The sequence below is a fragment of the Rutilus rutilus genome (assembly GCF_951802725.1).
Source record: "Rutilus rutilus genome assembly, chromosome: 2".
Lineage (NCBI taxonomy): Eukaryota > Metazoa > Chordata > Actinopteri > Cypriniformes > Leuciscidae > Rutilus > Rutilus rutilus.
The window spans coordinates 46,768,257-46,793,292 of record NC_140210.1 but is presented as its reverse complement, the minus strand read 5'-3'; the positions used below and the strand labels follow the sequence as shown (position 1 = coordinate 46,793,292).

Below are 25,036 nucleotides of genomic sequence, written 5' to 3'. Positions count from 1 at the left end.
ATTTATGTATATAGTAGTATTTTCAGTTTCTAGCTAGTTAGTACTTAAAAAATGAACAAGTACGCATACTTCATACTTCCCCTCAATACTCATGTGGTATCTTCTGTCAATTAGCTCGGAAGAGACGGCAAACGTCAGTCAGCCACATTGTTTTGTTTTCTGCTGAGGTGAGGTATATATTTTTCATTACAAAGTATTTTAAACTATAGAAAAAACATAATTTTCTTGCAATTATTATGTTACTGTGATTGTTAAAGCTGCAGCCTGATCCCAGCAATAATTTGGTCTCGTTAGCCAGCTAGTTTAGCATATCCTATTTGTCTCATGCGCAAGTTACGAGTTTTTCTAATGGCGGAATTTTAAATAGTCTGACATCCAGATGCTCGCTTACTTTAGTGTTTTATCTCTTGTTTGTGATGCCACACAAAATTTAGTGCTACGGAAACATCATCTGACATTTGGAAAAGAAGTGGGAGAACAAAGGTAAGCAGTTTTACATTTTTCTCCATTGCATGTCGTGAATTTTAGTGCAGTATGACAGCTTGAGGCATTACAGCGTAAGAGATAATGATGCGAGTTATATATATATATATATGGGTGGGAGACATATAAGCCTGAAAAAAGTTTTTATTTTTTACTTCAAATATTAAGCATAAAAAATATTGAGTTGTGTTGTACTGACTCTTGCTTTTCCCACAATATATGTGGTCTTTTAGATTTTGTATTGCAATTGGATTTATTCACCAATTTGTTGCATTCGTGCCTAAAATTGTCATATGGTGTGACATAAAAGTTATTCTATATAAAATGAAAATGGGATATACTCTCCCTAAGTAACTAACTTCAACATAAATTGTTTTCATTACTATCTTAAGATTTAAAACATTTTTTGTGCAGATTCATTAGATTTTGTATAGTTTTTCTAAATCATCATGCAAAGTAAGTCATCTCTCCTCAGCCTTTCCAGATATTTTAGATTAATTATGTTAAACCCAGTTATAAATCTATGAAAATGCTTGTGACTCTTGCTGATACTATTTCTCTTGTGTTCTGTTGACTTTTTTTATGATTTATAATTAAGAAAGTATTTTTACTGGCACAATTCTGAATGTCACACCAAATGATATAGTGTCACGCTATATGATGAACTGCACCACTCCACAATTTGTCAATGCAAAAAACTGTATTTTATTTGCATTCAACATTCAATTAATTCAATTCAGGTAACATTAATCAAAAAACATACTAACATTTGTTTAAAAACTTTTAAAATTATAAGAAACTCATAAATATGAGTAAATCAAACACCATCTCACTTCAAGAACATTAAATTAAGTATAAAATTGAAAAGAAATACATTCATTGTATAGGTAATTTAATGTTCACTATTAAACATTCACTATTATCATTGAATTTGTTTTGAATAGTTATTTATTTATCATTAAAAAAGGTGTATGTAATATTGTGTGACAAATATATCATATGGTGTGACTTAGAAAAACAGTCAAACCATATTATACAGTGTCACACCATATGACGTTTTGTTCAGTTAAGCTAATCTCTTGGTTAACTAAAAACAGCTAGCTTATACTTAGCATGTAAATTGCCACATGGCAGGAATGATTTTTAAGAATTAATAAGTAAAATTCGTATAAAATAGTTTCATTTTTATGTAAATAATGTAACACCATAAGACACAAAACATTGACCACTAGTGAGCATATCAGATACAGAGCTTTTTAATTAAAAATAAAAAAGCCAGAACTCAACTCTTGACCTTGCAAACCACTCCAGAGATGACACTGCAACTTCCTGGTTGAGTGTGGACCTCTTCATCATAATGATGTCCAAATTATTACCCGTTCAAAATATAGATTGCAGTGTCTCACCATATGAAGCCCATTTTACGGACAAAATGTATTTGGCCAGAACTTGCTTTAAAATCATACACAGACATCAACACTTTCTGTGTCTGTTGAAATGGCCTAATTCTGTTACTTAAACTGTTAATCTATCAATTATTTATACTTTGCTGATATATATTGTCATATTAGTAAGGTCACACATATCCCGGACAGTCACACCACATGACAATTTTGATGTTTAGATAAAAATTTGAAGTAGAGGTCTTTATACACCAACTACAGCTATGGTGTGCTGTAATAATATCTTGTCTGAGGAACAACATGAAGATATATATTTTTTTTAAATACCCATTTTTATTAGGTTATGACATCATGGACGGGTAGAATTGCATGTCATGTCTCCCACCCATATATATATATATATATATATATACAGTACAGGTCAAAAGTTTGGAAACATTACTATTTTTAATGTTTTTGAAAGAAGTTTCTTCTGCTCATCAAGCCTGCATTTATTTGATCAAAAATACAGAAAAAATGTAATATTGTGATATATTATTACAATTTAAAATAATTGGTTTTCAATTTATTATACTTAAATTATCATTTATTTATGTGATCAAAGCTGAATTTTCAGGATCATTACTCCAGTCTATCACGTGATCCTTTAGAAATCATTCTATCAAAGTTGGAAACAGTTCTGCTGCTTAATATTTTTTCATAACCTGTGATACTTTTTGAGGATACTTTGATGAATAAAAAGTAAAACAATAAAAATAAAGAAGCATTTTTAAAAAAAATATAAATCTTTTGTAACAACAATATACACAGCTGGTCAGTCATTTTTTTTCTTCCTTTTTTTGAAATCAATACTTTTATTCAGCAAGGATGTGTTGAATTGATAAAAATTGATAGTAAAGGAGATTTAAATTATTAGAAAATATTTTTTATTTTGAATAAATGCAGTTTTTTTTAACCTTTGATTCATCAAATATATTAGGCAGCAGAACTGTTTCCAACACTCATAATAAATCAGAATATTAGAATGATTTCTAAAGGATCATGTGATAGACTGGATGTCACATGTGACACTGAAGACTGGAGTAATGATGCTGAAAATTCAGCTTTGCATCACAGGAATAAATTATTTTTTAACAAAGAAATAACCTACATACATTTATTCACTATAAACCATGGCTATACCTTTATATTAACCTTTATTAACAATAACAAACCTTATTATGTGATATTTTCCATGCCTGCCAGGTAAAGGAACTACAAGAAAGGTACAATAATGGATGAACTGGATGATGTTTCAGTATCGACTTTAAAGGGTAGGTCATGTTTAAGTGTTATAAAGCTACATATTAAATTAATATAAAGTAAAAAAAAAAAAAACATTTTGAGATCACTGTCCGCATGATCAATAAGCTGACCATTTATATTAATTTCATTTAAATTGTCAGCTTATTGTACATGCTGACAGTGATCTCAAAAATTGTTTTTACAGTTTTACATGGACAAGAGATAAAGTGACAAGACACAAATATTGACCTATCAAGTTAAATGCTGGTAAATTTATAAGATGCAATGGGTAAAAAAAAATATATATAGTTAAAGGTTTATTAAAGGTAGGGTAGGTAATCCTGTTCAGAAACACTTTTTTTTATACTGGGTGAAATGGTCCTTCCATCCTGATAGTAGTCAATACATTATGTGTTTAGAAAAAGGAATGAAAAAAATCAGACCTCTGTAGCAGCTGCAGGACAGTAAAAACTCTGACCAATCACTGCCATTCGGTGCGAATGTAAAGAACCAATCAGATGCCTTCATGTCTCGTGCCCGAGCCCCACTGCGCGCGCTGCCCTGCGTGCACTCATCACATGTCACCGACCGTTCCGGAAATATTCAGCTCAAAGCACCTGCATGCAGTCAGCGAAGGCAAACAAGGCAAAAACTACTTCCTCGGACCCTGCCCGCACTCTTGAACGACCTCCTCTGCTTCGCCCTCAACCCCGGACCTGTCCTCGAACCGACGATGCGGTACTTGTCTCCGGACTCGGAGTGTATGTTAGTCTTCAGTCAACAATGTTTTCATCATGGAAACTCTTACATGCAAAACACCGTATATGTTATGAATCTTACACGAAATTCACCTTCATCACAGTGTAACTGATGGTAATGGAAAAACGTGTATCAATGCAACCTGTTTTTAGTTTTGCCTTATAAATATAGCTCGTTACCGAATGAAACTTTACCAGTATCGATATGCTAGCTTGATAGTGAGTACTAAAAGAAATCTTATTTGTTTATATTCATAGTGATAAAGTTAGGTATTTTATTACATGTGATTCTGACATGATGTCACTGCATGCACTGCGCTCCTTCCTCTCCACTCGTCTCAGGTAATAAATGCGTCTTCCAGCTGAGCCTGAGCGTTTGGCGTCGCGCGTTCATGTGTTTTGGGGGCGTGGCTTTGGAAGGAGCTCAGAAGGGAGGGGGTGGGAGTGAATGGAAATAATGAGTTGTGTTTATTGCAGATTAAAAGGTCTACAGTCACTCGATTTTTATATTTTCTTTTTCAGAGTACTTACATTTTAATTATGTATTGGTATATAAAGACAGTTTAAACAAATTTGGAATGTTTTTTTTTAGAAAAAAGATTACCTACCCTACCTTTAACTATTGGGTTGTCTTTATAGCTGCCAACATTGATGAGGCCCTGCTCCAAACCCTCAGTCGTGATGATTTGAGAGACCTTTTTCCTGGGCCAGAAAACTTTCTCAGGAGGAAACGAGTGTGGGCTCTTATTAGCCCAGAGGTAACTGTTACCAGAGAAAGTCTAATAGGAAGAGAATTGGCACTCTCTGCTTACTTCCGGTTTATGGACTGGCTGCAGTAACACATCTCTGTCCATGCGGGGGCGCTCGCGGATGAGTGCAGAATGAATGGAGGTCTATGGCGCTATACCCCTCAAAATCCACTTTTCTCAGAATATAATTTTTTGTCTAGTAATTTGAATGTTGTATTCGAAAGGAGATGCAAAGAAATTACACATGGCTGGGTGTTAGATTTTTTAGAGTCACTTAGGCTGCATTTACACTGCAGGTCTTGATGCCCGATTCCGATTTGCTGACTATATCCGTTTTTTTTGACGACCCGCTTACATCATTTTTTAAAAGAGACCCATATCCGATATTTGCATTTACACTATACACTACCAAAACAACCGAATGTAGACATTATGGCCCGGAAAATGAAGTAAAACAGCTCGATATGCAATGGATGCAGAAACAGACAAAATTATTATAGTGATGCGCAGATAGTAGGCTAAAAAAAAATAACATTCTGATTAATTTTGGGTGGGTCGCGACTCGCGGGTGGATAGACATCATTATTAACGAAAATATTTATTCTCTAAAATATGAGCATGTTCCATTCCAGTTTAAGTTTCAAGGGAGTAAAGCCTGCTTATGCCATAAGGAAAATTAAATTCTGTCAAATAAATTTTGTTTTAAAGAAATGTTCATTTAAAAGCAGCGCTCATTCATCATTGTATTATATGCACGCATCAACCGTCACCTCGAGTCCGCTGTTGAAGATGATGACCATCCATTTATCCTCACGCGTAACAACACATACGAATAATAACTTTGACCATCGGCATCGGGTGCGGATACTTAAATCAGAGAAAATTATTGGTGCGGGTGGATGATTTGTTTTTGGCTGCGGGTTCGGGTGACGTTGGAGCTCATCTGCGCATCTCTAATTATGCAGTGTTTTGCTTTCCGCACTATTTTCAAAGGTCAGCAAAACATTTCTCTCATAAGGTGTAGAAAAAAATACTCCACTGTGTTGAGCCTTCGACCTCCATCGCGCCTATAATAAGTCATGTAAAAGTTGGTGGTGTCCACCTGAGTTGACGTCCCTTTTTTAATGACGTGACTCGCATTTACTGGGGAATATCCGATTTGTCTGCTTACATGGCACACGCAAATGCACGTATCCGATTCATATCCGATTTATTACCACATATGAATGAGGCCTGAATCCGATCTGAGAAAATCGGAATCCATGCGTTTTTTTCCTGCTTACACGTTCACCGGTCATATCCGATCTGTGCCACATGAGAGGAAAAAATCGGATTTGGGTCACTTGAACCATGTAGTGTAAATGGGGCCTTATTTGCTTTAAAACGTCTTTTAAAGTGTCAATGACGTCATACACATGTACGACCAGAGATACTGCTTAACGGCAATCCTTCAGTCACTTTGGTGCGTTCGCGCTCTGCACTTTCTTTTCACTCGTGGCATCAACAACACAGCTGACACAGGTAAACACACGTGCTAGAAGAGTTTTTGTTTTGTTTGTTTCTGGTCCCGCTTCGGATGCCACGATGCCATCAAGCGGTATCTCTGGTCGTAATCAGTCCTTCACTGACCAATCAGCGTTCATTAGCAGTTATGGGCAACAACAACTCAACCTGTAAGAAATCGAAAGGACATAAGTACTCGTTCATTCAACTTTCGACCTATAACCCATGTTGAACTGGCAAAACCTACAATAAAATCTGAGATTTCTCAACGGCAATCAGGTGAAAGACACATTAAAGGAGAACTCCGGTCAATTTTAACATTGAGCTCATTTTTTTGTACATTTGGAGTGCTGTCAGTACAGAGAACAACGACAAAAATCGGTGTTGCCTACACCGTGTTATCCTCTTTTTAAAATGTGCACCCTATTGACTTCAATGGGGCATATTTTAAACCTGCTTTTAGCCTCTTAACATCCTTGATGTGCCATTACAAGTGCACAGGTCATGTGAGTGATTCCTTCGGAGTGAACGCGAGTGAATCTGACTGCAGTAGATGTGAAAGATATGTTTAAAAAATGATGTTATTTAAGCCAGCGCTCATACCTGTTTACATCCTGTTTTCGGGTTGAAGTCCAAAGTAGTCGATTGTCGAGTTCACGCGCATAGGTTTAGTACATATGATCACGCGCGTGAACTCGGCAATCGACTACTTTGGACTTCAACCCGAAAACAGGATGTAAACAGGTATGAGCACTGGCTTAACCCTTGTGCATCCTTGAGGACATTTTTGTCCTTTTCAGTTTTGTTTTTTTGATCACTTTGCCTGTGTTAATGCTAACTGCATAAAATTTGTCACAGGTGTGTATTTTTATTGGAATTTTACTATTTCATCACCATTTACTTTAAAAAATCTATTTTGCACTATTTACACAAAATACTTCCTCTTAGCGCCTTTTGGACAAAAATGTCCCCATTGAAACCCATTAAAACTGCATTTTTTAATCCCTGTGACGTTTAACTATAAAATGATGCAATCTTTTTTAATAGGCTTTCATTCTGTTGGCAAGGCTTCAAAATTGACATTTTTACAATTTTTTATCAGATGGTACCATTTTTTCAGGTTAGGCCTATAAAGCAAATACTCGCTTTATTCCTGTTTTCTGCTTCGGCATATTATAGAGCCAACTGGATAAATTATGCAACGATAATTGTGTGGGTGTGTTGGTATGGATGTCTAAGTGTGGTTTGTATGTGTGTAATAAAATAAAAAGTGTGTTTGTGTGCTTGTAATATTTGAGAGAGAAAAACTCAACTGCAAATCAAAAATCCAATCACTGTTCACCAGTTGAGTTTTGCTGAGATCCAATGGGGAAAGTCTGGTACTGCGCCCAAACAAAATCTTACTGAAAGCTCATTTTTTGAGATATCATCCTCAAATTCGGAACACAACCTGTTTAGATTTATGGCTTTGAATTTATATCAGTTTTAGAGTTCCAAATGTTTCATAAAATACACATTTTATATAAAATATGGATTATAATGTTCATAAATATTTTTTCATAAACTTAAACTTCTATAACATTTTTTTGGTTGCACTTTTTTCCAATTTTTTCACTTCAACAACAATCTGCCAAGGGTCTTCTTTAAAATGAGATCAAACTTAAGTATTTGCTCCCAAGCATAACATTTTTATGAGAGTTTTTTGACTTGGCCATTTTTGTCCCTTTTGGACCTATGTGTAAGTTTTTTCTTTTTTTAATGTTAACTGCATTAATTTTGGCACAGGTGTCTATTTTTATTGTAATTTTACTATTTCACCCCTATTTCATTTGAAAAAAAAATGTTGCACTAGTTACACAAAATACTTATTTATATTTTATATAAAACATTGATTATAATGTTTATAAATATTTTTCATAAACTTAAACTTCTATAACATTTTTTTGGTTGCACTTTTTTCAATTTTTTCACTTCAATAACAATCTGCCAAGGGTCTTCTTTAAAATGAGATCAAACTTAAGTATTTGCTCCCAAGCATAACATTTTTATGAGAGTTTTTTGACATGGACATTTTTGTCCCTTTTGGACCTATTTTTTTTTGTTGTTGTTGATGTTAACTGCATTAATTTTGAGCTATTATAGAGCCAACTGGATAAATTATGCAACGATAATTGTGTGGGTGTGTTGGTATGGATGTCTAAGTGTGGTTTGTATGTGTGTAATAAAATAAAAAAGTGCATGTGTGTGTTTGTAGTATTGAGAGAGAAAAACTCAACTGCAAATGACAAAGCCAATCACTGTTCACCAGTGGAGTTTTGCTGGGATCCAATGGGGAAAGTTTGGGGAAACTTATTTAGATGTATGGCTTTGATTTTCTAGCCGTTTTAGAGTTCAACTTGTTTCATAAAATATATATTTGATATAAAAAAATATTCAGAAATAATTTTCATAAACTTGAACCTATATAACTTTTTTTTTTGATTTACTTATAAAAATAAATTATACTTATAAAAATTTATACTTATAAAAATTTACTTCAGCAGTAATCTGCCAAGGGTATTCTTTAAAATGATACCAAAGTTAAGTCTGTGCTCCCAAGCTTCAACTTTTTATGACAGTTTTTTGACATGGACATTTTTGTCCTCTTTGGACCTATGAGTAACTTTTTTAAATTGATGCACAAGGGTTAAATAACATCATTTTTTAAACATATCTTTCACATTTATTGCAGTCAGATTCACTCGCGTTCACTCCGAAGGAATCACTCACATGATCTGTGCACTTGTAATGACACATCAAGGATGTTAAGAGGCTAAAAGCAGGTTTAAAACTTGCCCCATTGAAGTCAACAGGGTGCAAATTTTAAAAAGAGGATAACACGGTGTAGGCAACACCGATTTTTGTCGTTGTTCTCTGTATTGACAGCACTCCAAATGTACAAAAAAATGAGCTCAATGTTAAAATTGACCGGAGTTCTCCTTTAAGCCGTCTAGCCCCATTGACTCCCATTCAGTCTGCACTCGGCCGCGATCACCTCCAGTGGAATTCTAGTGGAACTGCAACCAAGATCTATACAATGGGGGCTAACAGGAAGTGCCAAGGCTCCCCGTAGACGGGCTCTGCGGTTACCTACTTTGTCAAATAATATCTAGCACAAGACACGTTGTTTCTAAATGGCTCTGTTGTTTGTCTGGCAAATTTTTTTTTCATCTGCATTTTTAGGATGAGAATCCCACCTTACCAGACCAAGCTGGCCATAGTGAAACAAGAACTGTGTCTGCACTTAGAGCAACCCCTCCATTCAGCCCTCAGGAATCCACTCCATTGCAGAAGAAAAGCCCAAAGAAGACCCTACAGCTTCCCAGTCCTCCAGAATATGTGGTTTATACAGACAGTGAGTTGGAGCAAGGTCGTAAGCATTACTTTGAAATGGCGCGCACTGGCAGAGAGCAGGAATGTGTCATGTCCAAAGAGCTGAGATGCAGGCTGGTGAGGAACACCGTCACCAGCATGATTTCCATTTTGAGAGCAAGTCAGCTAGGAGAGGATGTCCGCTACCCTCGCAAGTATGAAGTCACAGCAATGGCCAAAAGAATCGTGGAGTATTATCCCATGCTACAAGATAAAGACAAAACTATGAAACATGTAAGTGATGTAAATTTGTTCTAGATTTTTTTTATTGGACTTACGGTTTAGCGTCTGTTTATTTATTTTTGTCTGACCTTGTTTATCTGTGACAAAGTTCAAAGTTTTCATTTTTATTTGTTTCGCTCATCTTTGTTTCGCTCAATGTGACATTTTATTTACCACAGCTGAGTATTTACAAAAATCTTCATAAGAGGCTGCAGAATGTAAAATCCCCACAGAAGAGACAGGGACCAACACCAGAGAGGGGCCAATCAAAGAAAAGGATTGACTTCTCATCAAGTGACAATGGAGAAGATAATGATGCGGTCTCAAGTGGTGGATCGACCGTTATCTTGCATGAAACATCGGGGAGCAGTTCTGATGACAGCCACACTGCATGTAAGTTGATTGCAACAAGGCTGGGCAATATAATGATTGTTTATGATATTTTATATTACAGATATTTATATTTTACTTTTCTGACTGGGTCTTGATTAGGGATGTAAACGATTAATCGACGATCGATTAATTGTCGATAATACATTTAATCGATTAAACTTATTGATCACGGATTAAGCAGGTTCATGCGCGAGCAAAGTGCTTCAGTTTAATGGAATTCATTCAGCGTGCAGCTCAAATAGCAATGCACGGTTAATAATAACTATGATTAGGACATACTACATTACATTACATGTTACATTACATGAGAACACTGTTTTATTAAATCGTTGTGAATTCATTGGGTTTAGTTGCCATTTTCAGCGCGTTGTTCCAGGAATAGCACGTCCACAACACTCACATATTCCAAGCACACATCTGAGGCGTTGGTGACACTTTTCATTAGTCGTTATATTTGATTATTAAATAATTAATTTAATTAAATGATCAATCACATTGAAACATTTTACAATCCTACTAGCCCTTTATTTAGATTAAAAAAACATTCTCATTAATTTGGTGAGGAACATAGCGTTTTGTGCAGTATATTTGTTTCAGTAATCCCAACTGTTACAATAAAACATCAATTGAGCAATATAACATGCATTTTTATTCAGTATATAAGCAATATTTTGCTTTTTATGTTAAAGACACTATTGATACCGTGAGAAATTTACATTCTCAGGAAAATATCCGCTTATCAGTTAATCGTTAATCGATTGAAAAGGTCAATCAACTGATGATTAATTAATTAATCGATAATTTGCATCCCTAGTCTTGATATAATGTGAATTTTTTTTTTTTTTTTTTTTTTTATTACTGTGTGTGCGTTGAGGGTTAAGATTGTTTCATATTTTAATATATTTTGCACTTTTAACTGTCAAATTGTTTTTAAAGTCATTATTCAGCCAAAACGGACTATTTCATGAGACATTTTTTATGTTAATCTAAAACCCATATAATTATTTAGAATTGTGTGTCCAATACCCATTTTACCCATTCTCCATTTAAGCAGACAGGGATAGCCTGACAGCACAGGCCAGGCATTATAAAACTCTGCAGGAGATGTATAAAAAGCCAAAACCCAACCAAGATGCTGTCTCCCAAATCCTTGACCTTGAGTTTCAAGCAAGACGAGCCTTCATTGACAGTGATACCCTAAAAGAAGAAGAAAGGCACACAAAGATCCTGGATGCTTATCCATGTTTCAAGGATCTTCGTAATGTATGCAATTAAATAATTTTGGCTCATTTACAAAGCAAGCATTGTTGCAGGTTTTAACACATATTTGCATAGGTGATGGATGAGCTGTGTCGGATCTTGGATAAGGGCAACAGCAAATTCATAGATGGGTTAAAGAAACGATGGGAAGACTTCTGCGCCAAGGTGCAGTTTTATGCCGTTTGGAAGAAAGTGATGAAGCCACCCATGACCCTGGATGGAGGCAAGTCATTTTACTGTCTCTAGTACACTGTATTGCTGTGTTCTTGCTCAGACATGGGTGTAAATATGATTGTGTATATTGCCAATGTAACCCTGATTAACCCTCTGGGGACCAAGCTGTTTTTGGGGTCGTTGAGATGTTCTGACATGCTCTGACATTTGTGCTTTTTTCAGTTATTTATAAACATGTTAATGGCAAAGGTGTAAATTCACTCTATATAGCACAAACAGGCCTACCATAATATGCGAGCAACGTGTATGTAGATGTTTGTATTTTTAAGAGAATAATGTTTATGCATGGTTTTTGGAAAAAATTAAAATGAAAGTTGCTGAATTAAGACCACAAAACACATATTAAATATGTGTCCACAAGACTTTTGATTAATTGATGTTGTCCCTTTGAGTTCTAGCTTCAAAATGATCTGAAAATCATCCTGCCTAATCTTTCACATAAAACACAACATTGATTTAAACATTGTAAAACAGTTTTTTTGTCAGAAGAGGTTTATGCGTGGGAGTGGTAATGGGTCATCAATATTAATGAGATTCAGACCAGGGGTGTGACATAGACGCTCCCCCAAGTGCTAATGGGCCATCAAGTGAGGCAGCCTTAACAAAGAATGAGGAGATTCAAATGTTTTGTTTTTCAATCTGTTTTATTGTAATTTTGTAAAAACAAAAGGTATCTCACAGTAAATGCTTATGCTCCGTTGATGCGAGCTCTAAGCAAATCAAATGTGACCAAAATAAATAATGCATAACTGATGGACATTTAGCAATGCTGATAAAGCAACACAATATAAGCTCTTTTATATTAACATTACCAATCAATAATTGTTATATTGTGCATGCATAACACCACATTTTTTGCAAAGCCACACAGGCACATATAGGCTACATTTGTATCATCACGAAGTATATAAACAAAAATGTAACTAACATCTGTAAAATAGTAGATAAATATGTACTTACTCTTTTTGATTTCCGTTGCTACGGCGTGTCCTGCGAGTTGCAGTGGAAGGCGAGAGTGAACAAGCTACTTTCCTTTTAAAAAAAGTTAAAAACTGTTATTATCATATATTTTACAGAGTACCATTCCAGCACATGCATAACTGATGGACATTTAGCAATGCTGATAACATAAAACATATGTAACATCAACCAATCTCCAAAAATAAATAATAAAGTCATACAGGCTCATATTATTAACACTAAGTATAAACAAAATGTAACTAACATCTGTAAAATAGTGGGTAAATATGTACTTACTCTTTCTGATTTCTGACTGTGTTGCTAAGCGCACTCCGAGTTGCAGGCGAAGGTAGTGATGACGCTACATTCCTTTTAAAAAAGTTGAAGAATATTATTACATAAATATAACTATAGTAGCATTAGTCTATAATGAATAACTGATGTAAATAATTTTAGACGCGTGCAATAAGCCTATATGCGTGTCAATGGGCCATTACCGGAGAGGCACACCGCAAACATTAGCCTAACACATTTGTGCACTTCATTAACTGGGTATATTTACACATTTCAGCACATTTACACACATTTACAACTGATATTTGCGAGCATGCATCGTTAATGATAATGAGGCAGCATTTATATAGTCAAAATATAATCTAAACACCTACTAGGCCTACTTTCTAAATTCTATCTTTCATACATAATGATCTAAACATTTCATTTAGGCTACACATACAAATACAAATTTCCTAACCAAGGGGTGTAGCATATGTACACAAAAAAAAAAAAAAAAAAAACATTTTTGACGTTGAAATGGTACGAGATATTAAATTCATGGTATAGATATGCACTTTCATTAGATCGTGTTGAATATAGGTAGATATCAAATGTCAATACTCTGGATGGCAAGTCCACCCAGTATAATATGTAAGCTCATGTTTTGAATAGCTTGTCAACTAATGCAAGTAAGAATAAATACTTACTCATCCGAAATTCTATCCACGGCTGGATCAAGACGCTCTTCAAAATACAAACGGTCGTCATCAGAGTAATCGCGCTCCTCTTCGGATGAAAATGTGGACTCTTCGTCGCTAGTATCCAGGACGAACTGAAGGGCTTCCGCACCGGTGTACCGTGTCATCTTCCCAACGCGCAGGTGACTGAATGATGAAACTTGAAGCGCGTTTTTGGTCCCCAGAGGGTTAAAGGGGTGATGAACAGAGAAATCAAATTTTCCTGAGCTTTTCCTGAGCTTTTAGGTCATCATACTATGAGAATATCCTGTAAGTTTCAGAACTGAAAACTTCCTTGTTAGTCCAATAAAAGCTTTTATTGACACCAGGCACAGCGAACGACAGCTTTTTAAAAGTGGGGATCTATGAGGTCAAAGGGTATCAAACCCCGCCTCCACAGAATTAGATTAACACCTACTTCAATAATAATAATCTCCGTTAATAATCTGTAACACAAAACTTTAATATATTAAATATTAATCAAATTATTCACACCTTCACAAAATCCCAAAATTCTGTGTAAGAGTAAAAAAATGACAACATTATTTATAGTAGGTTTATTTGATTCACAGCTTATTTAGAGTTTTGACCTCGACAATCCAACTGCATTTACCGCAAACAGTCAAGATTGTTTTGGTTGAATCGGTTCAAAGGAGTCATTAGTTCGCGAATCGGACGTGTCATTAGCGGACTTGTACGCATTGTGTGATTTATCCCGGCAGTTATGGACATCGCACAAGATTTGTCAACACAGAAAACATTTAATCATTGGATCGGTTTTGTTTTGTTTATTGAAAGTGTTTTTCATGTCAGCTGAATGGACGGAACGCTTTCAGGAAAAAAATACCCGAATGCTTCATGTGAAACTTCGGTCTTCAGATCTTTTACCATCGTGTCAATTCTCAATTGATTTTGATTCAAGGCCCTTTCACACCGGATGCGTAACGAAAAAGCGAAACGAAAAAGCGAATAGTTCGTGTGCGAATAGTTCGCGTCAAAACCATTCACATCAGCCGCGACGCGAATTTGCGACGTCTGTGACGTTCAGAGAGCTTCAACATTCCAAAACTTTCGCGCCGACAGCTGAGAAAACATGGACACTTGTCAGAAAAGAAGGAAAGGACAGAAAAGACAGAAAAGAAGGTTTTGGGTGCACCCAATCTTAAAGAACAGAGTCTGAAGGGGAGTATGCTTATGTGCAGTTTTTTGCGTCTTCACACAGTGCGTTTTGTAATGTCACTACACATTACATGTAACACACGAAGTGAGCGAGTGTGTGTGTGTGCGCGCGCGAGTGTGTGTGTGTGTGTGCGCACGAGTGAGTGTATGTGTGTGTGTAACAAGTTAAAATCATTCGACTAGAAACTGTAGATATCACACAAAGAATGTATAGTATACTAAAAGCAGCATAGTCTCACTACATTTTGTTACATGTTCAAAGTAAACACGGTCTCTGTCTCTATCTTTGACGTAATAGTGTTAGCTTTCTATCCCAAATGTAGTTTAGCCTGCTAGCCTACACAGCACAGGACTATACAACGACTAAAACTATCACACAACACACTCACAGTCGTGATAACCGTGTTGGTTGGCAATGCTACACCACACGCTGCCTTTCAAATCGTTGTCCTTGTAGTATATGATTGGCTGAAGCCTAGTATTCTGTCGCCGCAAAAGTAAAAAAAAATCGACATCGAAGCGAATAAAATAAAAGTCGTTTTTTCGCCGCAGCACATTCGCGTTCGGTGTGGAAGCACTCATTACACAAACAGCTGATCGAAAAATAAAACCATCGCGCGAATTATTCGTGCGTCAAAATCGCGTCCAGTGTGAAAGGGCCTTAATATGCGCGAGTGAGCGAGAGAGAACAAGACAGCCTCTCTCTGTGCTCGTTCTTTCAGTCATCTACTACATCACTCACCGACAGAGGTGGAGAGTCCAGGGGTCAGAAAGTAAAAGTCCTGCCATATATTTATTCCACCCATGAACTCACACAGCAAACACTCCAGTGTTAAATGAACTCTCCTGTGAGTTCATTTGGCTCCAGACTCAAGAGTGTTAAAGTTAATGAGCTAATTAAGTGATTGTTTGAGTGATGATTGTCCATTATTGAAAACACCTGATGTTAACAAGCAGAATTACTGAAGGAGAAAATCTCTTTTTTAAGTTGCCATTATGGTGATCAGTGTTTGCTTTAGTTGGGCACTTGACCCTTAAACTAATAACTTTAGATTTTGTTTGGCTGTTGTATCTGGGTTATAACTCTCAGATGAACAAAGAGAAACGTTGATCAGGTGGTGTTGGTTATGTTTTGACATAATCATAATTTGACCTGAATCACAAAACTCATTTAGAGAGTTAAGTTTACCTTGTTGATTATAGCTGCCTGTGATTCTAATATTATGCCATGTTAATCATTTTCAATGTAATCAGAAAGATTTCTTGAAAGTTGTTCTGATCAAATATATTATTTGGACACACTGACACCAAGAATCAGCCTGTGATTCTCAACAATGGTGACAATAATAAAGCATGTTGCAGTGCATTCTGGGTGCCACCAATCAAAACTCATCCATGGCTCCCATCATGCATTGCGGTATGAATAAATTATGATCTCAATTGTCTTGTTTTCCTAATTGAATATTCTTTTTGTCACCATTGTTGAGATTCATACACTGAATCTTGATGTCTGTGTGTGCCTTAAAGAGAGATTTTCTTTTTCTTTATCAGAACAACTTTTAAGAAATAATTTGAATTATATTGAAAAATCTGGAACTTAATCTGTAGAATTACTGTGATGTTGTAATGACCAATATACATTTAAGTCAGAGATTAGGCTCTAATTGAGTTCAGTGATTCAGATCAAATTATCCAGTTGATCCACCACCTGATCAACTTTTCTTTTTGTTCATCTGGCTGTAATAACTCAGATCAACAGCCAAACAAAATCTAAAGATAATAATTTGAAGGTCAACTGCCCAACTAAATCGAACACTAATCTCCATAACGGTGTCTAAAATTGTGATTTTTCTCCTTCAGTGATTCTGCTTGTTAACATCAGGTGTCTTCAATAATGGTCAATCATCACTCAATCAATCACTTAATTATCTCATTAACTTTAACACTCTTGAGTCTGGATCCAAATAAACTCCCAGGAGAGTTCATTTAACACTGGAGTGTTTGCTGTGTGAGTTCATGGGTGGAATAAATATATGGCAGGACTTTTACTTTCTGACCCCTGGAATCTCCACCTCTGCTCACCGATCAAATAAGGTCTTGGCGAGACAAAACATCGCTTGTGTTGTGAGAGAGACGCGTGAGTAACAGAGAGACGGAGGGAGAGCAGGGAAAGGAAATGCAGCTGAATGAATACGCTGCGTGTTTTAAATAGCGTATTTTTTGTATATTTTTTTTATAACGAAACGCAATATGTGGCGGCCGGTGTTGATTCTGTGGCGCACCGCCACAAATTAGTCTATGTGTGGGAAACACTGGTAAAAACCAAGCGAACATCATAAGTTGACGTCATAAGTTGACCAGACAACAATAATAAAAAATATTAAAAAGGCATGACCCCTTTGAATAAACCTAGTATTATAAATTCCATTAGAGGTTCATGATTAATTGTTAAAAGAATGTGTTCTCGATTAAAACACCCATGTGATCTTATTCCTAAATGACAGTGGTTCACTGTTTATTAAACCTTTGATAAGTACAATCAAAGTGAACATTTCATACCTATACATGACAACGTATGAAACGGCTTCACATACATTCTTTTCAACAACAAAGTATCATTATTTCTGTGTTAAAATAATTAAAAGTATGAAGTTAAAAGTTTATATTTCGGATATAAACACTGATGTCTACAGCAGTGTTCAAACCAATGAAAGTAACTTTTACACTTCACATAAGATTGCATCGCCAACACGTTGTGCCAGTAGGTGGCGACAAATACTGACTGTTTAAAAATGTATTTGTCATTGAATCATTCATTCAAGAGATTCAAACAACGCTGATTCATCCAGTAATGAAATAAGTCTTTATGAGTGAATCATTCATTCAAACATATTTTTTATTTATTTTTATAATTAAAATTAATTGAATATTTAAAAATTAGACTGCAGCAATTATAATTTTGTCAGAACCTCTATTAAATTTATGTATTTTCTTTAGTTGTCTATTCAGAATTGGGGGAGAATCATGAATCAAAATCAAATTTTTACAATCAAAAAAATTGAGAATCAAAATTTTACAAAAAATGCAAATCGGAAAATGTTTAGGAAAAATAATTGTTAAGTAAAAGTTTATTTGTTCTGTTGTAGTGGAATATGCCATAGCGCTATTCAGGGCACTCCCCACACTCTTTCCTTCTCCAACTGCACCACCTAAGAAGATGGGACATGCCAGTGAGGCATTGCTTCATGTCCTTCAGGTGAGAGTTTGTTCACATTTTGTCACATCCAACTATTTTTTTTTTTTTTTCCTAAAGAAATTTGTCAGGTTTTTTATTTCTCTTTTTTCCTCAGCCAACAGAAGACCCCACCATCTACCTTCAGAAGAGATCATTCTCCAGCCCTGTTTTAATCTTTGATGGTTCCAACTGTCTTCTCGCTATCGGAACCACTCCCATCACCACATTTGCAAAGGAAGACCTCAGTGAAGCTCTTCTTTATTTGATGGCTTACTACTACACCCTTCATCTTACCTATCCCAGATGCGTGGCAACCCTCCTTTCTGTCATTCAGACCGAAATATTGCAGGATACACTCCATGAGCAAGACGCCACAGCATAATTCAAAAAAGCCATGGCAGAGTGGAAGGATTTTATTGGGCAGTAGAGGTGTTAAGAATAACATTTTCACACTGCCAGTAACATCTGAGGTGGGAGTGAACCATAGTTGATGGGTGATGATGTACTTGTCTAGGCAAGGCAAGGCAAATTTATTTGTACAGCGCATTTCATACTCAACAGCAATACAATGCGCTTCACACAAAAATGTAAAAAAAAAAATAATAATAAAAAAAAAAAAAATAGTAGATAACAATATGAAACTACATACACCAACAAAATAAATAAAAACGAACTGATGTATCTACCATCTACTTACTGATGTACTTACAAACACAAAGTACTTACTGATGTTTTTTTTTTCTTTTCTCAACCATCTTTGCAACAAATTGTTCTGGAGTTCTATTTCAGTTCCAGTGACAGTTCCTTATGCTTAAACATGAATGTAATGCACTACAGTACTGTGCCATCTTCTTTTTTCCTGTGTCAGGTAATCTCTTTCAATTGACGGTTCCCCCAAAAATGAAAATGTTGGCATCATTTACTCACCCTCAACTTGTTCCAAACCTGGATCAGAGAGATGATGTAAATAGTACATCATCATAGTAAATACAATCGAAGTCAATGGGTGCCATCAGCTCTGATTGCCAACTTTCTTTATTCATCTTATTTTGTGTTTAACAGAAGAATGAAACTCACACAGGTTTGGAACAACTTGAAGGTGAGTAAATGATGCCAACATTTACATTGTTGGGGTAACTATCCCACGGTGTTTAATGAACATACAGTAAAATATTGTAACAAAACAGTATTTTTGTTGTTGTCTTTTGTTTTGTTTTTTTTGTAAGAGAAGTTTCACTGTTTGGAGAAGGAGCAAGTAATGTTTTTCCTTTGATATCTATGGTGTTAAAAGAAAAACTTGAAATATTGAATAAATAATTGTTGGCTGTACCAATTCTGCATGGTCTTGATTTTGTTTTCTTAAGTAATTTGTTTTAAGTTTAAATTCTTTGTCTTATTTTAAGACTGAAAAGCTAATTTTGACAATTCTTAAATTAAGAAGAATTCTCTTGTTTAGTGGCTCTGGTTTTAAGACCTTTTCTCACAAATTAAGAAAGAAGAAAACGCTTAAAATAAGATTTTGCAAGCTAGTTTTAAGTTATTTTTGACTAAATACACTGCTTAAAATAAGAATTTGCAAGCTAGTTTTAAGTTATTTTTGACTAAATACACTGCTTAAAATAAGAATTTGCAAGCTAGTTTTAAGTTATTTTTGACTAAATGCACCGCTTAAGATAAGAATTTGCAAGCTAGTTTTAAGTTATTTTTGACTAAATGTACCGCTTAAAATAAGAATTTGCAAGCTAGTTTTAAGTTATTTTTGACTAAATGCACTGCTTAAAATAAGTATTATACTACTTCTTTCAAGAGATTTTACACTTTTCTGAAGCCTAGATATTCTTTCTTATTTCAAGAAATCTTACCAAGTGTAATTATCTAATACTGCACTGGCAGATAATTTAACTTGTTTTAAGTCTGTATCTTCTTAAATCATGCATTTATTTCTTATATTTAGACAGTCAATTTTTGCAGTGTACAACATTTTGTTCTTTATTGGAGCATTTGAATACTAGTTTTCAACTTACTGTCAAACAACACAACCCTTTATTTTTCTCTCTTTTTTCAGTTTAAGTATTTACAAGAGTCTAAAAAAAGTTATTCTAATGTTATATTGATTTAAGTTTATTCTGAAATAGGCCTGTAGGTGGCGCATTGCACTAGAACGATGAGAAATGACGTTCTGGTCAAAGGGCAAAGTCATTAAAAGAAAGCGCCAAAAAAAAGAAAAAAAAAAAAAGAAGAAGAAAGCGCCAGAATGCTGCAGAGTGCAGACACTAACGTGTGTTTCTCATCATTTTATACAGGTTTGTAAAATGTTTTGTATGGATCAATATCGATCAGTAGTGATACTTGAGACATTCGTAAATGCCTTTAGACTCTGTTTGTTCAGTTTAACTGATTGTGAGTGTTCAAATGATTATTTTATGTGTGATTACGTCGATGCAATCTCCAGCTGAGTAAACAGTCCAAATTCACAATGCTCGTAGAAAATGTGATGTGCAAGGAAGAGAGTTGAAACAATTATACAACAACAACTATATTTCCTGTGTAATCTTGATAGATTTTCCAGGTTGAGCTGTATAATGTGCTATATTGAGTTAGTCACACCATTTTGTTTATGTGGAAAAGTGACTTTCAAAATGAGTTTTTTCTTTAAAAATGTACACTAGTAAGTATAAAAAAAACAAACATATATACATCAAGTGAGACTGTTAATCATTATTGATTGGTTATTCCATCGAAGTTATTCTGTTTGTTTCATAGAATGTATTCTGATTTCTCTTTGTTCAGAACTTCAATATAATAGATAAAGCAAAACTTGAAAGTGTTGAATGGAAACACAGTGTGATGGTACAAGACAAAACACATGTAAAGTTGTATCCAGATGTTTAGTGAAGTTGCTTAAAAGTATAATATAGAAGAGAAATGGTCAAATATATTACATTAGCTGATTCAATGGACATACATGTAAATGCTGTAAGTTGAATTATGTATGCATGACCTGTTTTGAATGAGTTATTCTTACCTTTTACCTGAAAAGGTTTAAAAAAAAAGGGCAAAGTCATTAAAAGAAAGCGCCAGAACGCTGCAGACACTAACGTGTGTTTCTCATCATTTTATACAGTTACTATATCTCATCCTTCCCTGTTTGAGACCGGTAACAGATACACAAAAGACCTTCAGTATATTCCTGAAATTATGTAAATAGTGTTTGACGAAAGCACAGTGTTAAAAGCCACAGGTTTTGAATGTGTTATTCTAGACTGAATGCAAATGAATCTTCCTCGCAGGCCGTAGTGATCAGTTTACTGTTAAGAGGTTTCTCTTTAGACCACAGTTACTTCCCAGCAGGCACCTTGACATCAATTTGACATCAACAAATAGTCAAGATTTTGACAACCATGTATGACATGCATGAATATGCATATTTTCATTATATTTTGTAATTATTTCCTTGTGGTTGTAAAGATGCCCAGGTATCAATCTGACATGTTTTTTTCTGGTCCCTACATCTCAGGTCAATATTGTTGACATTAAATCGATGTTGATTTGATGTCAGGAAATGTGACGTCAAATTGATGTGAAATTTATGTCAAAACAATGTCTGAAAAAGTATATTTATTATTGACTCATTTTCAACATCTAAAAGACCTCTGAATGATCTTGAAAGTTGTAGGCCTAGGTCTATGTATTTTGCATGTGTGTTTTTATTTATTTAAATCCTGGCATATTTACATTTAGTTCACGTTTAAAATGACAGAAGACACTATAATTGCATATACTATAAAAAGTAAATTTAATCTGATATTGAAGCTTGATATTGAATGATATTAAAATAGCATTAAAATGACATCAACATCATGACATCCTGATGTCAAATAGATGCCCAGCAGGCACAGGATATGGACTACAACATCGGTCAGACGTTGGATTTTGGTTGAAAATGAAAGTCGGGTTGATGTCTAAATCCAATGTTTGTTTGACGTCAAGCTCCAACGTTGTGCAGTCGTTGAATTTTGGTTGGAATAAACCAAACAAAAAGGTGAAATGCATGGCCGTTATTATCAGCTTCACTTAAAACTAACCAGATTTACTTTATTTAATTTCCGGTTTAATTAAATCATTTTTTTGTATTTTAAAATCACCATGATGGTGGTTAGCGTTTGCTTTAGTTGTTCTCTTGACCCTTGGATTCTTTAATATAAACTTTTCTCTGGCTGTTATTAATTGTGTGTTTATAAAGCACAATTGTTGTAATTAAAAAAGCCATGAAAAAATGAGATCAGGTGATGTTGGCTGTTTATTGATGATGACAACGACGATATCATCATGTAATTGTGTGAATCCCTGATCTTATTCAGTGTCTAATACTTTGATTATAGAGGACTTGTGGGTTTAATATTGTTTTGCCATTAAAATTTCCATTACTAACGATTCTGATAACTTCAAATAAAACATTCAATGAAACATCAACATCTAAAACTCAGTTAATTCTCAATAAGAGCTTGTCTATGTAGATTCATGATGTCTAAACCATCCAAATGTTCACACAAACTCTTTATTAAACGTCACTGGACTCCATAAACACAAGTTAACAATACGTTTCAGTGTTCATCCAAACACTCAGTTGTAAAAACACAGGAAGTAACTCTGGCAAATACACACCGACTACAGTCACATGTGACACATATCTGACACAAGTTGTGTAACTATAACACATTAATGTGTAAAAGGTTTCAACACACTTCTGTGTAAGAGGAATAACATATTAGTTGTGTTAAAGGTAATACAAAATGTGTAGTCCTTATAAACACAGAGATGTGTTAAGAATCGATACAGGTTGTGTGTTAAATTTGACACAACATGTGTTGTCCCTGAGCACACACACTACATGTGTTAATCTACACAACATGTGTTGTCCCTGAGCACACACACTACATGTGTTAAAATCTACACAACATGTGTTGTCCTTGAGCACACACACTACATGTGTTAAAATCTACACAACGTGTCATTTTTAACATCTCTTTTTACAGGTTGTGTTGTTTTCAACTCATCATTTTGAGTGCCGACACTCACCATCACTGTGAATGGTATGCAGTGTTTGCTGTGTTCTCAAACAAACAGGCCAGTGTAAATACAAGTTATTCAGTGTTTCCCCTACCATTATATAAGGGGGGCGCCCCGCCCTCCTAACGGCTCCCCCCGCCCCCCTTGGAGGTCAAGTAAATTTGATTTGATTTTCTTTATAGCGACAGATTACAATTTGTTATTTTATAAAAAAAAAAAACCTAAATGGCCCTTAAGTAATATGTTATTTATCTTATTTCCACGATGGCATGTCTTTTCTGTCTGTGTTTACAATTATCCCAATGAGTGCGCAGACTGCGCACACTCACACACAAACAAACACTTGCGTCACATACAGTTGAGCACTAGCGGACAGAGAGCGCGCGGCTGGAAATGTGTCGCTGAACTGAAGATGGCAACACTCGCTCTACTGCGAGTAGCAGCCGGAGTAGCTCTCCTGCTCCAAGTCTAACGCCCGTTTCACATATATTTCGTTTGCGGTGAGTATTTTTTTTCCGTACCCATGTTAACAGAGCTTTCACACTGCACGAGGATGCAGTCCGTCGATGATCGATCTGTTCCAGTTGCGGTGCGTATACAGCAGTGCAGAGATCGTTTCTGCACCGAGTCTATTTCTGCTGTGCTGCAAACGCTGAATTAAAGTGACAGCGCATGTTTCGTGGTCAAAATGAACACCGATTGACCTGAAAATGTAGTAATTTCACCATAAGTGTGATTAATTAAATAAAATGTAGTAATCTCACCATAAATTTATTTAATTAATTACTACTTTTTTCACTTTAAGACTGAGTTAAAGCAAGGAAAACTACAATTTACCTCAACAAGGCGACATAATGAACAACACTCGTCTTATTCGTGGAGGTGGAAAAACAAGTTCTTTGTGACATGCAAGATTTATTGTATTAAAATTTAAATACAAAAGATTTTAATATAAGTACATGGTTAAATATTTTACCACTTGCTTGAGCAACTTAATATATAATTATATAGAAGTAATGTATTGAATAATACATTGTTTAAATTGTGTTTACGTGAACGCGCGTTCACAGCAGTGGTGCGTCTGACAGGATTATTCTCTCCAATAAATGCATCATAGAAATAAAAACTTCTCATAAAAAAAGCCCTTTTAAAATTTATATATATATTGGTTAGTATTTATAAATCTTTTTTTAGTTGTTAGTTAAAAAATAAAACTATTTAAGCTCTGGTCCATTAATATTAACAAATACTTCTATAAATTTAACAAAGGTTATTTGCAAAAGTCAATTTTAAAAAGATTTAAATATGTTTATTTATTTTTTTAAAGAGATATCTTATGTTAACATTTTTTAACTTTTACAAACCATTACCCTCCCAGACAACCAATTTATGTGACAGATAGATAGATAGATAGCGTCTGTGTCAATAGCCCCCCCCCCCCCCCCCCCCCCAACCTGTAAACCTAGGGGAAACACTGTTATTTATATACAATATTTTGTCAGTTGCTACATTTTAATTAAATTCAAAGTGCAAACTCTGTTAACTGTTATTTCTTCATGAACTTTTGTCAAAAGCAACATTATCAATTAGTGGTAGAAGCGTGAATAACGTACTCGGTTACTATCGTAACCTCGGTTCTCTCTAGAGAGGGAACGAGTACTGCGTAAGAACTTACGCTTGGGGGAAAGTCTCTTTCCATGAGATATTGAAGCCAAAAATTATCCTTTAATTTTTATATAATGCAAAACGCGTTGCAGCAGCATACAGACATAGGCGAGGCACCTTTGCGCGCCTATTGGCTGCTCTGCGGCAACTGCAGCAGCCTTTCGAGAGAGGCCCTGTTGACGCTGACCAATGGGGGTGCTTCGCGCCCATCTGC

General features: G+C 35.2%; 1 protein-coding gene across 4 annotated transcripts; it reads left to right on the top strand.

The window, feature by feature from the left end:
• The first annotated feature begins 123 nt into the window (after window positions 1–123).
• On the top strand, window positions 124–19,565 carry LOC311278229 (uncharacterized protein). 4 transcript variants are annotated; one of them, XM_084388910.1, is made up of 9 exons: window positions 124–483; window positions 3,132–3,199; window positions 4,568–4,686; window positions 9,403–9,825; window positions 9,993–10,206; window positions 11,258–11,469; window positions 11,542–11,689; window positions 17,999–18,108; window positions 18,203–19,565. In XM_084388910.1, exons 2-9 carry the CDS (start codon window positions 3,160–3,162, stop codon window positions 18,467–18,469), a joined length of 1,533 nt encoding a protein of 510 aa, XP_084245036.1. In that variant the 5' UTR covers window positions 124–483; window positions 3,132–3,159; the 3' UTR covers window positions 18,470–19,565. The 4 variants fall into 4 exon arrangements, with proteins under 4 accessions (XP_084245036.1, XP_084245038.1, XP_084245039.1 ...); XM_084388912.1 differs by having other exon boundaries at window positions 11,261–11,469; window positions 18,203–19,564; XM_084388913.1 differs by having other exon boundaries at window positions 18,177–18,394.
• The last annotated feature ends 5,471 nt before the right edge of the window (window positions 19,566–25,036 follow it).

What these genes read in the sequence shown, in the direction of transcription:
- LOC311278229 (XM_084388910.1), top strand. Translation starts at nt 3,160, where the DNA reads ATGGATGAACTGGATGATGTTTCAGTATCGACTTTAAAGG. An exon ending in GTTTCAAGGATCTTCGTAAT is followed by an intron (nt 11,470 to 11,541) that starts GTATGCAATTAA and finishes ATATTTGCATAG; the next exon opens with GTGATGGATGAGCTGTGTCG. An exon ending in CATTGCTTCATGTCCTTCAG is followed by an intron (nt 18,109 to 18,202) that starts GTGAGAGTTTGT and finishes TTTTTTCCTCAG; the next exon opens with CCAACAGAAGACCCCACCAT.